Consider the following 18,607-nt stretch of genomic DNA (forward strand, 5'->3'; position numbering starts at 1 on the left):
TTTATATTTTCAAATTTATATTTATGCTTTTATTTTTATTATTATCGGTATGCTTTCTAATTTATATTTTTGTTTAATTTCTTTATTACTAATGTTATATTTTATAATGTGTTTTTATGCTTCAATTTTTATTATTATTAATTATGTCACATTTCTTTATTATGACTGGCATATTTTCTAATTTATTTTTATGTGTATATTCAATTTTTATTGTTATAACCTGCATGTTTTCTAATGTATATTTATATTGATTTTTTCGAATTTTATCATTATTCTTTGAATTTATTAAGTATCATTTAATGAAATTAAAAAAAAAACACCTGTAAAAAAGACGGTCATTCCTAAACACAGGAATTTCCTAGCTAGTCGGGACCTGAAACAAAGAAACTCTGTACATTTTAAAACTGTGTAATACATAAATAAATAAATAACTTTTCGTTACTTGAAGGTAAGATTATTAGTCTTAGGCTTCAGGTACCAGTCCGGGGACTACGAAATATTCTAATGTATAAACTACTCTAGTGTAAGTTTCAAATTAATTCATGAAAATGCATTCCGATTTATAAAATTTTATTGAACGACAAGTTGACACTTCCTTTTAGATTGAGAGAACAGTATAAGATTTATCTTAATTTATTTTTAAGAAATAATATTCAACTACTTTGATATACTTAACTTTCGTCGTTCATTTAGAGTTTTAACTTTCTTAAACTCATACTAGTCTGACACTGATCATTGTTTTCAATTAATTGGATTAAAGTTTCAAACTGTCAATCATTAATATTTTATATTTTATAAAACACACAATAAATATTATTAGCCGGGGAATTTTCCGATATCGAATTGATATCGAAGCAAATTCTAAAAATTATGATATGTTAACTTTACAACTAGCTTTTGGAATGATGAGATGATTGACTTGATATAATCTTGATATAATCATGATATAATCACTGACTGATAAAGTTTAAACTTTTTTACATATTTTTCCGCGTTTTACTAGAAGTACCATCAAGGATATGCTGATTTTTCTGCGTATTTAAGCCTCGAAAGACGAATCAGACTCGTAATACCAATATCTTCCAAAATACAGCTTTAAATACATATTATTTGATGCTTCAGAAATTTGATTTGTTGCTCCCAATGTTTTTGTTTCAGAACATAAGTGAATAGAAATATATTTTTGTATTTATATATATATGTTTCAATTATTTTTTATCAAGTTTTTTTATTGTAGTCGTCATTAAAAAGGCATTTTTTTAATCACAAAATTTATGAAAAGAAAGTCGTACTGCAATTTTCAGCGAAAATATTACATAATCACAAATACGATACAAGAAAAATGCAACAAATCTTTTTATTTTGCAGTTTAAATCACAACTGCCAAACACCTAATTTTGATATTATTCAAGTATTTTTCATATATTTTTAGTTTCAAATTCTGAGTTTATATATTCCACAGTTTATTAATAAAAATGCATTAGTAGAAAACTACAAATGGCTTTTAAAACTTTATGTAAAACGCAAATATTTACTGTTACTATTATGTTAACTCAAAACATTTTTTTTAAATGAAGCTAGGGGCGAAGATGAAAAACAAACATTCGCAATAGTGAAAATTGATTTGCTAAATTGTGATAAGCCTCAAATGGTAACATTCGTAGAAAGTTTTTTAATATGTTACTACCCTTGCCTCTAGATCTGAAAAAATATGCTTAATCCATAGAATTAAAAATAGATTAATCATTACATAAGATTTTAATTTTTGATTACTGATTAACCGTCGCGTCAGCTAAAATTCTTGGATTTTTTTGTAATTTCTTAAAAAAGCAAATATTTCCGTATTTTATAAACTTATTTTACGTTAATCGTACTCCATAATTTAAAGTTTATATGTTACTGAAAACCATCAATATTTCAAAAGTTTAATACAAGTTATCTCAAAAATAATTTATGAAGAATACAAAACCTCCATTAGGTAAGAGTTGTAAACATTGAACCGAACAATGTTCAAATTTAATTAATGATCTGCCTCACACAATTTCTTCCAGAAAGAATTTAATAACAAAATTTTGCCTGTCGGGATAAAGACTTAACAAAACTCAAAATCTCTATCGTTTATTTTAACATCATAAATTATAAACAAAGATTTCACGAATACAAGATGAAGAGTTTGTAAATCATATTTCCCTGTATTTATTTTTATTTATTTATCTTTTATCCATATATATATGTATAAAAGGCAATGTTCGAATGGTTGTCCTCGATGGACTCAATAACTACCGGACCGATTTGCATGTGGCTTTCAGATAAATGTACATCTTTGCCGCGTAAAGGTTTATAGCTCATAAAATCTTCAATTTATTAAGTACAAAAAAGTTACGAATGTAAATGGTTTTTTTATCCATCCTCAGGGTTGCATTCGCTGAAAATGCGTTTACAAAAAATGGATGGATGTTTTTTTTTTGTGTATAGAAAAAACTTTGTTTTTGAATGTTTACAAACGACATTGGTTTTTTTGTGGATCCCTATCAGATTATTTCTTTGAATTCCTTATAATTTCTTCCCATTCATTTCTTTTTACTGGATTTTTGGTTTTACTAAAAAAATATCGACTTACATTCTACACATTTTTGAAAATCGTATTTCTGACTAAAGTGCATCCCTGAGAAGAGTTTGACATTTGCTAAAAGAATTCTTTGTTTGTAAAATAATTAATTACTTTTTGTTTTGGAATTCAAACATAAACAAATATTTAGGTACCTACTCAAATATAATAATTGAATATAAATTATTTTTAGATTTGGAATTAAATCATAAACAGGTACCTAGCAGGGACGAACCGTGTATAGAAGCGATTACGCGCAGCTTACCATTATAGTTGGCTAACCATTAAAATGTTTTATTGTAACTTTATTAACAGAAAAGCAAATATGTATGTAATTAATATTTATTTTAAATCATTTCCAACGTTTGTATTTTTATCCTAATATAAATATAAATTTTAATAAATCGGGCCCAGCGCCTGCGGTGAGCCGAAAAACTAACATATTATTTCAGATTATTTTTTCATACAAATAAGTACATATACTATATTTTGAATGTATTAAACTTGCAGATTACACAAACTATTTAAAGATTTGGAAAACAGTATTTCAAACATTGTTTCTTAAGGACTACTCGTCTTTTTCTTTGAGATGGTACTTTTGACATAAGACTATAATTTCTTTCATGCGTCATATTGCAGGACATATAGCGCTCCACGCGGCCGTTTTAGCACTATTAATTACTAGAACAATGCTGCCAGTTGACATTTCAAGTGAATACCCATAATCGACTTAATTCATAGTGCTATTTTTTAATGAGTTGTGTATTAAAGAAATGGATAATATATCTATATAATATCATACATCACGAAGTTACGTCGTTTGAGTTAATTTCATAGATAAGAGTTGTTGTATCACACAGAACCACAGAAAAATATCAATTTATAGTATATATTACTTACTTTTTATTATGTACCTCCTATGAAGGTACAAAAATATAATATTTGTTTACAGCTTACCTTTGAATAAAATCACCATTCGCCACTGCGGTGTATTGCTATTCGAAACGTTGGAAATGAGTGCGAACGACAAACGCCATAATAACCCAGAAAAAACATTCTGATTCTAATCGACTAAAAATCTTGTTGTTCTAGTCTTAAGGATCTATTTCTGCATAAAAAAATCCTGCCTTAAATAAGGTTTTTACGTAGTGTTTGAATTATGTAAAATTTGAGAAATTAATTAAAGTAGAAACCTTCAGCTTTTCTAACGGTATTATTTTGTTATTGCGCAATACTATGTTAACAATCCTGCCGGCCAGTCCGTCTACCACGTGACCAGTTCTTCTCCTGTTCGCTGCTAGAGTAGGGTTGCCATCCGTCCCGATATATCGGGACTGTCACCGTTATTGATCCCTCTGTCCCGACGTCCCGATGAAACCTATAATGTCCCGATTTGAACTAACACAGTGCAACACTGTTAATCAACAACAATCTTCCACGGAAGTACTGATTATGAATGTGAAAATAACGTGGCAAATGCTTACAGTAATTGATGTATGTAAAGAACTTTAACCCTTACTGGTCCAATGTCGAATCTTATTCGACATTGATTTTAACCGTATATCATACTATATAAATTTTAAAAAATATACTTAATATGTAACAAAAAAAAATATTTATGGGAAGATTACCTACGAAATGTAATAGATTTAAAAAGTAGTGTTCTTATATATAAAACAATAATATTTCCACACATAAATTACTGTTTTTCCATTCATTTTTTATGTAATGAAGGAGAAATTCAAAATATACAAATTCTTCAAAATAAGGCAATGAGGATTACACTCTAAAGAAATAAATATTCTAATGTAGAAAGAATTCACAAAAAATTGGCTTGCTCACAGCTAAGCAACAAATTAAATATAGTGTGGCAATTTTTATACATAAAATAATTAAGGGGATGAATAAAATAAAAACAATAATAAAATTTAACCAACAATGTCATACATATGAAACAAGGGGTAAAAAAAAGATAAGATTACCAATGAGGAAAAAAACAGAATCTCAAAACTCATTGTACAAGGGATTGAAGCTGTACAATGAGTTACCTGAAGAAATAAAGGAAATAGAAAAAAATTAAATATTTAAAATTAATTTTAAAAAATATGTTATTGAGGAATTCTGATAAAAAAGATTGAAATATTATTTAAAGTTGATGTTAGTTCTTAAGATGTTATGAACTAACTTAATAAAGCATAAATAAATAAATACTTTGGAAAATTATAGAAACTTTTTTTTTTATTTAAAAAAATAACTCGGTTTGCAGTAAAAACGAGATTTATTTTTGAAATGTACATAGTAATGGCCTTATTATCTATATTTCATAATATTTCACGGAAAAAATCGATGTCGAATGAGATTCGACATTGGACCGGTTAGGGTTTTAAAGAAGCTGAACTTGCCTCGATAGAGTGGAAGTCGATAGGTTCTGTGAAAGAAATAGGTTTTTTTCTCTTTCTTTTAATTGAGTATTTAATTTCCATTCGTGCTCATAAAACCCTAGTGGAAAAAGTAATATCATTCATGTTGGCCCAGTGAAAAGGACCGATAAAAATGTCGTCTGCTGCCAGGGATTGTAGAATCAATATTGCAGTATTACGTTTATATTAAGTCATAGAAAAAATATGGCCAGCGGTACTTCTTTCGCAAGAAGCACCACATAAAATGTTTCAAAACATCCATTATAAAATTGCATTTTTTGTTCTACATATTCCAATTCCAGAACGTCCAGACGAGACCCTAGTGAAAAATGGTAACCCTATGCACTGCCGGCGCAATAGCTAACACCACGTGATCTGTAGTATTATATTAGTCTTCACAGCGCTTCGAAACGCTCGTAATAGAATTTAGAAAAACAGTATATTGCAGGAAAATCTATAACATTGAATTTTTATCAATATAACTTATGTCGAAATATAAAGAATTTTATTTTTTCTTCTACCAAATTAACATTATTATAACTGTTTTATTTACTTTCAATTATTAAAATGTGTTTTGAAAATACTCACCGTTTTATCTCTGAGCAAACTGACTCTGCAGTCCATGAGAGCCGTATCACCCGCTTGCACGACAAGTGTTGAGTTATAGCCGACCTGCGCATCTTCAAACCTCGGTCCATATCTGCCTTCATGTTCATGCTTAGTACCTTGCCAGGACTTGTGTCCTGCATTGCTAATCACAACGCTGGGCTTCGTAACGACTCCGTCTGCGTTAGCAACGATCACTAAACTACCGTTCGACACATTTGCATTATTTAAATCACTATCTACGTTCGTGTTACTGCCGATAATTGTCAGGAAATTATTTTTAGTGGTTCGTAAGTCACTGATTGTTGTATTCACTGATAGTTCTGGGGCTGGCGTTTCCAGTTGAGGGACTTTGAATGATTTGTTTATATCAACGGTCTGGTTCCCGAGACGAAGGAAATGAGGGATCCTTGTCGTTTGGTAGTACAATGTTGTTTCTGAGATGTAATCAGTCTCTGTGGTGACATCTTGAGATGGATTCTGTGTCGTTGTTGTATTTTCAGGTGGCGCCGTTTGGTTTAGAAAATCTGAAACAATAGAAAATTATATATGACTTAATCGTGTTTGAAATTTTTTTTTTGGTCAACATAATTTTGTTTTTTTTTTATGGAAAAGCAAGATGCGCTATAATATGTTTATATCTTTAACAATTTTTCTAACTGTGTATTTTGTTTTTATTTCGTATTTTTCTTAGTTTTTTAAATATGTTTTCTACTACGTTTTTTACTACATTTTTAGTATGTTTTTTACCATGTGTTTTACTATGTTTTTTACCATATATTTACTTTTAAATCATAATTTTGACGAATCAAAAGACATAAATTTTTACATATAGGACATAACGGTCCAAAGTTTGATAGATTTGAAACTTTAGAAATAAATAGGATAAAAAATAATCGCGATAGAATTTTAATAAATCAGCTGATAGAATTCAGAAACTAACCCTTAATAGTATCTTTTGTTGGACCCTGTACATTGTAATAAAACAATTTATGTTTTTCATAGAATAGAATCCTCCCTTATAGTTCACCGCCAACACATGTTTCAGTAATTTGTCCCACTCCGTTCCATTAAAATATGGCGTATTGTATATCTTTCAACTTATTTCTTAATGTAACTACACTTAAGATTGTATTTAGTTTTATATAAATTATCTTTACACTGTATAATAATCACCAATCTATAGATGCCCATTAGAGGGTGAAAGCTCTAATTGGTCAAACAAATAAGTGAAAGCGTTAAAAGTATTTTTTTACAATAACTTATATGTAAATATCAGTTATTACATCCTTACATATATAAACTGTATATTTATGTAATAACGATGATTTATTTCGTCCATTTGATTAGTTATGCATTTTTAATTTAATAATTTACAGATTTTCGTTGTTATTTTTACATAAGTAAAGAACTACTTATACTTTAAAAGATAAAACATCTCCATCTTAGAACAGGCTGAGCCATGTTAGATGGAGATTATCCTAACCAGAGAACGCTCCGTATTTTTTTTTTATTAACGAGTTTTATATATATTCCCTGGTATTAAATATGTTTACTTACATTTGCAATAAATTTATAAAATAAAAGAAAACACAATGTCGCATAGCTGAGATTTTATTTTAATTGACATGAGTGCTATAGTAATTGGACATGCTATAGTTATTGGATTCTCTGAATCTAAATTCAAAAATATTTAAATGTCGAACGACTTTTTTGTGTGTTTTTTCTTAAAATGGACGCGTTATATTTATTAATTTTTGAGCATTAGATTGAGAATGTCCAATGACAGTAGCATGTCTTATTAATAAAGCACCCTCCCTTTACCGTTAACAATTTTCTTTACTTTTGCTGCTCATTTCAAATTCGGAAGAGCAGTAGACAAAATTTATCTTAACAAGTAATTATTAAACATGTTGATTGAAAATTTATTTGTGTAGCGTTAAAATGTTTTATTGAAATCGGTTTATACGTGTAAATAAAAAAACTGTTTTATCTTTACAAACAAAAATGTTCGTTCTTTTCATTTATTTATTTATTTGACAATTATAATCTGCATTATTTTACGGGTTGTTTAACGTAATGCTGACTATTAAAGCAAAGTAAAATTTAATGAATAGAAAACAGATAGCTGCTTAGCTGCCAATATGCACAGAAAAAATTGGTCCATATTATCCGCAGAAAGCGAATTATCCCTTTGATGTAAATTAATGCATGATATCTTGCTCTAGTATAATTTTGGGAATAAACAAACTAATTTTTATCATATTACAACAGAGATGAAGAACATTTACAAGAGAGATGAAGAACAGGCATCTATTTCATTTCATTTCGTTTTTTTTTTCATTTCATTTCGTTTTTTTGCACCACAACAGGCCAGGAGGCCTAATTACAATGGTGAACTATATTACAGAACAACCAGGCTTGAGAAAAATCACATTTTAATTTTTGTGTTCTCACCGGGAATCGAACCCGGAACCTTCCGTGCGTGAGTCAAGCGTCTTGACCACTACACCACGGAGGCCGCCAGGTCTACAGGTCTTATGACCTGTCAATGGCTGGTTTACGTGGCCACTTTACACGCTGTGTAATATTTACTATTCTGCCCATATTTAAACATCTATATTCCTTCAATTCTTTCGTATGTTGATATTTAGAAGGTCATAAGCCCTGTAGATGCCTAGACTTCAATATTACCTTCTCTTAAATGTTCTACATCTCTGTTGTAATATGTTAATATAAACACCTCCCCAGGGAGTTGAATCCAGTCCTTGTCGACAAAAATTTGGACAAACTCGAAATATTTTTGATTTTGATCAGTTTATTTGGATTATGTATGTGTATTTTAGTTAATAGAAATGTTTTCAAAGAAAAATAAGACGAAAATTTCAATTATTTTGTAATCCAGCATTCCTGCTAGAAATAATGTTTTTTTTATAGGGAAATACTTGAGTTCTTATTCTTTACTCAAATATTTAAATTTTCAGACCGTTTCTTAAATTTTATCAATAACTTGTTTTGTGCTGGGAAAATTGAAATCGAGCTGTGGTTGACTTTGATTTGAACCTTTAGCCCGTGAGTCCACAATACTACCACGGGACTACAACCCACAACGATGCATACAAGAATGGATAATTATTATTTTCTTCAATATATAAGTATCGCTAAAATCGCTTTTGAACCTTCTATGTTTCAAAGATGTGGTTTGATTTTGAAGGGTCTCAAATCATGGAACATTATTCTGTGTTTGTTTACACGTCTTAAAACTTTGAGAAACTAATTAAATATCGCAGATTACCACCGCTAACCAGATTTATCAATCATCGCTTGATCGATTTCCATTCAGCACGCTTCAAAGAGGGGGTCTTTGAATGTCGCTTTTTTCTGTCGCAAAATCCTATTAGGAACATTTTGTGCAATATTTCAACTGGTAGGTATTCCGCATTTTCTCTCGAGACGAAGTAATTTCCAATGTTAAAGTGCTCGATCGTTTAGCTTAATGGCCCGAATAAATTATTCCTTGAGTAGTCGTCTACTGGCCGCCATCGCTGCACTGGGAATTTTCCTGCAAATTTCTCAGTCAAACATTACGACTGAGAAAATTATCATCATTTTAAAAATGCACATTTCTGAATATGTACCGTAACTAATGCGCCACGTTCCGTATACATTTAAGCGCATGTTTCATGATGCTTCATTTATATTCAACCAAATTCAAGCAAGAACGGGTAAGATTTCACGATGAAATTAAAAATTAAATTATATATGTGGTTACGCGTGAATGTTAACTGCCATTTATATGATTTGGTTGCTGGCTTTTCCTTGAGAAATAGGAACCTGAGCATCCTGGCATTTCCTACCGCATTGCAACAATTCACAAATTCCATATTCAAATAAAACTGACAGCTGTATTTTTTTCTTCAAACAAATGAAGTCTTCTGTGATCCGCATGAAAAATTAACAACAAATAATATTCGTACTGCTATCTTATATAAAGTTACCGCTTAAATGTCAGCATTATTATCATCACCGCATCCAATATCCAAAAAGACTAATGCACAAAGCAGAAAAAGAAAGAACCTTACATCCGCATCATTCCCGCATGTATTATCTGGTGGAGCGACGGGGAACATTTCAAAACAGGTGAGTCGATTTCCATCATATATTAAGTGGCAGTAAACGTTCTTAATAACTTGTGTGTTGGCTAACCTTGTTGGACCATCTTGGATCAGTTCACGCGCTCTCTAAGCTATTGAGGAATTAACTTTTGCGCCTCTCTCGCGTCACCAATATGATTTTTGTCAATCCTCATTATTGAAACTTTTTGATCTATTGTGAAGCAACCAAAAAATACCGCAAGTTACTTTTGGTCCGCCTCGTTTTATAGTGGTTGCGACATTTTCCTATCATGCGAAAGGTTTTGGGTCAAACATGGTTGGTTGATATAATATATATCTACATATGTTCAACAAGGTGCTTTTACACTAAAATATTTTATCTCCCTTGGCTTGCACGTGAAACGTTAGTTCATATAATTAATAAATTATCAAGATACTCTGCGATTGGTTACCAATAATGTAATCTATGCACCATTAGGTGTTGAAATGGAATGAAGATGATGACGACAGGTTAGTTTTTTATATCGAATTAAAGACCCGAGCCAATTCATAAAACAATGTAAAAATACATTTTATAATACAAGTGATAAAAATAACGAAAATTCTGCAAGTATGCATTCTAGTTTCAAATTAAACCCTGTAAAAGAAGATAAAATAATACAAGTAATAAATGAACTTTAAAAAACAACATCAACTAGAGTAGATGGAATATCTGCACTTTTATTAAAAAGCATCATAAAAAAGAAATTTCGTCTCCACTGAAAATTCTGATAAATAAAATTTTAAATTCTGGTATATTTCCTGAAAACTGCACAATAGCTAAAGTCATTCCAAGCTATTCCGATTAAAAACAAATGTTAGCAACTACAGACAAATTTCACTTCTCTATGTCTTTTCCAAAATTATTGAAAAAATATTCACATCGTCCCTACCGTGAAAAAATGAACTACAAAGGAACGTCGTCAATAAAGAGACCACAGGACGCAACGTCAGTCAGTCTGCCCAACAAGTTCAGTTCACTTCAGTCCCGCTCGACAAAGTCACTCAATTCCAGCATGTAGTTCAAGTGCAATTACTTTTACTCCTAATCGCCATAACACTCGTGCGACATATTTCATTATTCATTTGCCGATAAATAAACATCAAACATTGTAATAAATAAACATCAAACAGCAACCTCGTGTCCTCTCTGTCAATCTCTAACTGGGGTAGGAGCTCCAATTTTCAACTACATATTTCCTACATATTCAAACGGTGCCTTACTAGGCGATACGTAAAAAAACTGTTCTTATCTGTTTTTTATTAAATCACTTATTAATATTTTTATATTTTTAAAGGAATAACCCGCTAAGCCTCTATTTAGAGGCTTGTCAGCAGGTGATATAGAGAGAATATGACAGGAGGTAATGAAAAATACACCACAACACCCAGACTAATTGAGAAACAAATCTTTCTTAGATTTTTTCTTTCAACTGGCGGGAATCGAACCCGTGTCGCCAGTTTCACAGTTGTCCATCTTACTAACTGCGCCACGGCGCCTATTAATAATTTCAAAGAAATTTTAATCAAAAGAAATTCAAATAATTTATATGTATCATCCGAACAGCGTTCATCACTCTGCGCGAGTCTTGATATGCTTCAATTTAGTTTCATAAAGTTGAAATTTGTGTCTCAATAAATGTTAATAAATCAATCATTTGTGAAAAATAAATAAATACGAGTACCTGTGTATTATTTCACATTTTTAATTATTAGCATAAAAAAGTTATGAAATTTAACAAGACCTTTACTCGGTGGTGTTTTTTTATTTAATTTGAGAGGAAAAAAGCCTGGTTCAAAAGCAAAAAGCATATTTAATATCAATTCCATTTTGAAATTAATTTTGCAAGCTTTCGCAGGCTAAATTTTTATGCTGACGTTTTTTACTGTTTTTGTCACGTTTTCAACAGGTTGAGAGAAGTTGTGAATTATCCTACAATTCATTTATTTATAAAATGAATCAAATAAAATTATGTTTTGAGTAAAACATGCATTAGATTGTAAATGCTTTGCTATTTTTTACTAGTTTTTAATTAATTAAAAAAAGGAACGCTGATTAACAAAATTTCATTTTGTTTAATTGCGTTTTAAAATAAAATCTCAATAAATAAGACCACAATATTTTCTTTCTAAATTGTAATAATTATATTAATAAAAAATAGAACGAGAAACCTGGACAAGTGTAAATTTAAATATTGTATTGGGCTATTTTAATCATATGACTAAATAAAAAATAGAAGGGTGTTTTCAACTCAATGACTACTCTCAAGTAAAAATCTTTTTTAAAAAAACCAATAGAAATATTTCTGCCTCGTAGTGTAGTGGTTGGCGTATTTGCCTGTCATGCTTAAGGTTCCAAATTAAACCCCTGGAAAGATGAACATGAAATATTTATTTTTAAAAATGGTTTTACAATCAAATATTTTATTTATTTATTTATGTATACACATTAAATTAAAACATTCATTTTAAAACAGTCAAAAATGTTTTGGTTTTTAAAACCACAAAATGAAATATGAAGATGAAAAAAAATCATCAAAATTGTCGAAAAAAATGGTTACATAATTAAAATAAAAGTGCAAATTGATATGATTTTCAGACTTGCATCAGAAGCATAAAACTGATCACTTGATCTTCTTGTAGCGCATAATCGAGATACATTGCATGTTGTTTAACAATGTAGTGTCCTATGTACCTATGTATGTGTGAGACAAGGATAAGCGTATGATGACTATTGTCATAACTAATGCCTCCTATTTTTTTCATAAATGAAATTAGTTCATTTAAAAATTTTCATTTGGCACTATTTGACAAACCTTGTTTTACAATCTACTTCAATATTAAATTTCTGCATCAACAGGTGGCAGCTCTGCAGTTGCTTGCAAAATGGCTTATATCAATGTTCGTATAAGACAGCATTCTGTGGTTGAACTCTCGAATGTAGAAAGTAAAACGCCCATTCGCATTCATGAAAGACTAAAAAATGTGTACGGTGATGCAACAGTGGATGTCAGCACAGCACGATAGGTTCGTCGCGAAACGAAGCTGAAGGACAAACACCGGCAGGCCGTTGACTGCAGTAATTTCATGCAATATTCGGCGAGTCGATTACATAAACCGTGGCGATCGCCGGATAGCTACATAATTGTGTCACATTCTCTCAGTAGGCAGTGTGATCACAATTTGTCGACAACTTGAGTATTATTTTTACCACAATGGAATACATGCTCTTGTTAAGAGATGGACCAAAACTGTAGAAATGAGTAGTGATTAATCGTTAATAGTGTGGTTTTCAACCCAAGTAATTGCATTTTAATTTCTTGACAATTAAAAGGAACATACCAATAGGTAACATTAGTTCTTGACTGACCCTCGTATATCTATAAGTATTTATATTTATAAACACGATCTTATAATAACATCGCCCACCTCTTACCCAAAACTATTTTTAAAAGCCTACGTCTTTCTTCATTTTTGCCAATTAAGTATTATTATTTTTTAATCAAATTACTTATAAATTTCATATTTCTTTGCATTTAAACCGCGAAAACAACAAGCATAAAGAAACTTTTAATGCTTTCATTTTACCTCTCACCGCAGTACTATTAATTTGTAATAAATCAAATACGCATGATCAGTAGTACAATCACTTTCTTTTTGTTCTGTATGACGATAAAGGAATATAGTGTTAATTCCAAATTATTAGCACCGCGGCCATAGGTCCCAGATCGCGCTTCGAAAAGAAGGAAGAACGTGCGTAATACTAACAAATAACGTAGTAAAAACAATAGTAACTAACGAGTTAAACGTATAAGTGGAGAGTTCTGGGCATAGTTCATGTTGGCTGCTGACACAATAAATAAAGAGCTCGAAAGTGACGGGTGCGGTAGCTGAAGGCATTAAATCGGGTTGTGGTCCCGTGGCTAGTGTTGCGGACACACGGATAAGAGGTCTGGGGTTTGAACCCCACTCTACTCTAACTTGGTTTCCATTTTTTAATAGTGAGTATCAACAACTCGCTGAAAATGGCCACCAAAATTGATATATAAGGGTAAATTAAAAGAACACTAATATTTATTTTTTAATAAAAAAAAAAGTTAAAAATGATAACTGTGACACAAGAGCCTGCTACCAAGGCACCCATTTAGTATGTCATGAAGAATGTCCCATGCTTAACAGCAAACGGTGATCTTTTAGACTAAAAAAGCGGTCTTTTTGCAAGAAGACATGTTATTTAGATTAATATATCTGCATCTCCAGTCAAAATGTCGTAGGAGTTTCCGGTGATTTTTCTCCAATTTAATATTAATATTAAACTTATTACATCAAATGCTAAAAATAGCTGTTTTCGTAAAAAAAATGTACTGTTCAGGAATTCAAATTAAGTCATTATTTTCACTTAAAAATACATGTTTTGGTCTAAATTTTTTGCAAAAGAAAGAGAAAACATTTTTCGAGAAGAGAATATGGAAGTCTAGGACTAATAACCTATCATTGGCTGGTTTTAGTAGCCACATTACACACTGTGTAACATTTACTATTATGAATATGCTTAAACATCCACATTTCCTCAACTGTTCCATCTGTTGACTTTTGTGAAGTAAAAAAACTGAAACCTTTATTATGTGGGTAAGATTCATTCAGCTGAACCAATCCTTCTACTAGGTATCGCCTAAAAACAATTTTCCAATTTTCATACTTCTTATGATCCAAAAAATGCTTTATGTTTATTGTTTAGTGTGTACACGGCACAAAAGCCTTTTATAAACAGAAACAGAAATACATTTCACATAACAATGTTCTATTACAAAATTTGAAATAATATAATAACAATATTTATATCTATGGAATAATAACTTTGGGATTTTAATACTTAACATACTTGGGTAAAAAAATAATTTAAACAATTAATAATACTAAATATAGAGATAACGCGGTTTATTTGAAATGTATATGTAATACTTTTGGTTTTGCGTTTTTAATTAGTTGAAATCTGTTTGTTAGTGCACCGTGTGCTTTTCAAATAAGGGTTTTTACGAGTTTAACAACTTTCCCCCGAAATGTGGTTCAAAGTCTCGTCATTCATTACCTCCATCCGTCTTTTCCTTCACCAACTACATTTAACGATGAGTTAAGAAGGAAATTGCTGATTAACGTCCAAAGTATTTACTCTGAGAACGGAAGGGCGCTTTATAATGTCAATTTCTAAAATCCCTTTGCCAACAACTGGTGCAGATCCTCTTTCTCGAATTACTTTCATTCCATCTTTTTGGGTATTTCTTTTCATCGGAAATTCATTAAAATTTCTTGTTCCTAAACTGCGTTCGGTGAATTAACCTTTTATTATGAACTTCGATAAAATTCGTAAATAAATTATATATCGTTGAATTTTTTGTGCCCAGTGAGCTTAACTCTTAAAAGACTGTGGTAAATAATCCCTTTGCGCGCGGTGATGTAACATCGTGTTACCACTAGTAAAATACGGAATATTCTGAAGTTCAGACATTTGAAAAAAATGAAAAACATGGAAACATACTGTTTAATAATTCATTTTCCATAACTTATGCGAATAAACATATAATTTAGCCCCGTTGTAGCGAATGAATTAAAAATCAAAAAAACGCCGCTCATGTTACGCGCGTGCGCCCCCTATCATTGTCATTAACCAACTGAAGGCTAAATCTGTTTTAGACGACACCCGCCGCAGAACAGCGTCTCTGTCTTTCTTGTTATGACTTATATCTTCGTGCTCTCTCTTGTATAAGGTATATGTATAGATGTGTCGCTAAATTAGCGGACATTCATTCTTCGCGTAGCAAGGACAAATATTTTTTGAATAAACATTTGGCATCGTTTTACAAATTTTACTTTCCAAGTCGGGTGTGAAAATGTTCATTTGAAGATTACAAAAAATACGAATTCGTCAGTCAAAAAAATAAGAGAGATATATCAAGTCTTATGTCCTATGTCGACTTGTGTGACATCACAGCCACACAAGAGTTAAAAAGAATCAACATGATTTATTAGAAATTAAAACAATGAGAAAGAAATTGGATATCAAAAACTTTTTTTTACGCACGCGCACGATAAAAATACGAGCATTAAATACATTGTACTACAAGCAGCACTTACAAGTAGCCGAAATGTAAAACTAAAAATAAAACGTAAAACTATTAATTTCTTTTTACATTTATTTGACAGAAATATTCAGTCAACAATGATTAAATCTAATAGAGAATATTCTAGGAATTTACAGGGCTTATGACCTGTCACTGTGGCTACTCACTTAAGACATAAGTGCCATGGAGTTTTGAAATAGATTTGATAGGTTTTGTGACTCAGTGTTTGTATTTTAACCTATAAACTACATTAATTTGTATTTTCACAGTTGAACTTTTATTTTTTTGAATACGGATAAATTCGTAATTTTAACAAGAGATGATACTTTTGAGATATTTTTTATTCATTGAAACATAATCGCTGAATATTAAATTTAATTTAATGTCACAAAAACAAGAAATTTCAATAAACGAATTTCGTTTGTGGTTAGCTATAAAATATTTCAATTTTGCTACCAGTCGTACTTCAAGCCAATTTAACTCGGGAAAATTAGGGAGAGTTAGTGTTCGTCCTTAGGGGCACATTAACCTGGCAATACAAGAATTCGAAATTTTACCTTTACAGGAATACTACTATCTTTTTTTAAATACTTTTAAAAACATCAACTCCCGAGAGAGCTAATTTCAAACAGTCATAGCTTTGTAAAAATATAATTATTATTCCGTCGAGAGCTTTTAAAATGGCAACCATCCGAAACATTATTTATTACAATTTGTGTTATTTATTTCCGTCATTGTGATTGAGCTTTACTTTATGTATTCAATTTTTAGAAACATGAATTTGTATTTTTGATAGCAAACATTGGAAAATATACATGAAATCACAAAATACTAATTTAAAACAGCAGATTTTTTTAACTATGAATATAATATACATAATGCGACAAAATAATTGTGTTCTGATAGTAGCACTCGTTTTTTAACTTTTTTATATATATCATATTCTTCTAATAGATTTTATTTTAATTTAAAATAAAAATTAATCTATACCCACACATAGGCCATGCCTTTGTAGGATTTTTCGTTTGGATTAATGAAATAGTTTTTTTTGTATTTGTAACTTATAAACCTTTTGTAAAATGCCAAAAAAAAATAACCAATAAAAAAAAACGTGTTGAAAAATCAAGTTCATCAATTGGTTAATGGAATCGAATTTTAATTACAAAAATACTGCATTTAGTTTTTACAATATGTGATACTTTACGCTAAGAATTAACGGCCGGAAATTTCACTTTCAGAGAATTACTTTATTTATTTCACATAAAACATTATACTTTTTCTTTTTTTATATAAACTCACTGGGCATAACCCGTGTCGAGGCATTCATTTAAATTATATTTATTTTATGTTCTAGTACATGATAAATATAATATAATATAATAAGTAACAATTTATTGATATAGACATAAAACAAATAGCAGACGTACCACAATAATTTCAAGTTCTAATATACTACTGTTCCCATAATAATATTAATTACCTCTCGGACATACGAAGGTTTTAACAAAATTTAAATACATGAGATTTAAAACTTATTCGAAATATTTAAAGTAAATGTAAGCATAAATATATGTTTTTATTGAATTTATGTATTTTAATATATTTTCCTAATATTTTTTTTTTTTATAAAAACTAATTTGCATAGTGTACATCATTTTTATAATTATATACATTAAATAGTACACAAACTCATTTAATTATTATTTTGATCAATATACTCATATTCGAACCCGTTTTTTCCCATAATAATATTAGTGATTGACAACCATTGCAAAATGTTTTTTCTTTTTTAATTCATATTCTATTGTAAAGGATGATATTTTTGACATCTTTTGTAAAGGTTGTCTGAGTCTTTTGTCTAGTTTTGTCTGGTAGACTAATGTATAATTTCAGTCCCTGGTTTCAAATTTCTTTGGTATTTTTATTATTTTATTACTTTAACATTTAAACCAAAATTTGCATTAACATTTAAAATTTCTTCGTTGCGACCTATAGTTTTATATGTTTAAAAGAAAAAATCGTATGCATATTCTATTTTTCATACAGAAAAGTTAATTTTACTTGCTAGATAAAATTAAAAATAAATTCCTACTTCCCACTGTAATCAGAGCCCTGAAAGGGTTAATATAAGATCAGTTCTAATATAAATGAACTATTTGGTTAAAATAGTAAATGTGAATACATTTATAATAATCTGCATAATACATCAAAGCGTATATATTAAAAAAAAAATATTTTAGAAATGCTGTAATGCAATATTCACTTTTTCAATTTATTTATTATTATATTTTAAGGCAATTAATGGTGTTCGATATTTCCTTTTCCTTGTTCGGAAACTGGAATAGCTTTGAGCGTTTTACTAATTGGAAAACATGTAATGGGAGGCATCTTCTCTCTGATAATAAAAACATCGTTTTAATTAATTAGATCGTATTTTATTAAAATTTCCTTCAATTTAACTCATATTGATAATATTGGCATCGGAAAATTAATTTGGCAGGTTTCATAATGATGTTTTTTAATAATTCTACTATTATGTATTTTTTTTTAATCTATTTTATGATTTTTTATGAAACGCCATGTATAAAATAAAAATTTCTTATAAAAAAGTATAGTTAAACAGGGAATCTTAAATATTTATTCTATTTACAAAAGCAAAAACTCTAATCACACCGCAGATAACACATCAACCAATTTAAC

General features: G+C 29.9%; 1 protein-coding gene across 1 annotated transcript in view; it reads right to left on the reverse strand.

Annotated features, from left to right (window-relative positions):
* Positions 1–18,607, reverse strand: part of LOC148285007 (zwei Ig domain protein zig-8-like) — a 146,959-nt gene that overhangs the window by 30,850 nt on the left and 97,502 nt on the right. The window contains exon 2 of the mRNA XM_088231344.1: positions 5,617–6,161. Within this exon, the coding sequence (XP_088087470.1) occupies positions 5,617–6,161 (545 nt within the window). The remainder of the gene's footprint in view (positions 1–5,616; positions 6,162–18,607) is intronic.

This window comes from Micrasema longulum, unplaced genomic scaffold (assembly GCF_059751315.1).
Source record: "Micrasema longulum isolate JH-2025_06_02 unplaced genomic scaffold, ASM5975131v1 h1tg000069l, whole genome shotgun sequence".
Classification (NCBI taxonomy): domain Eukaryota; kingdom Metazoa; phylum Arthropoda; class Insecta; order Trichoptera; family Brachycentridae; genus Micrasema; species Micrasema longulum.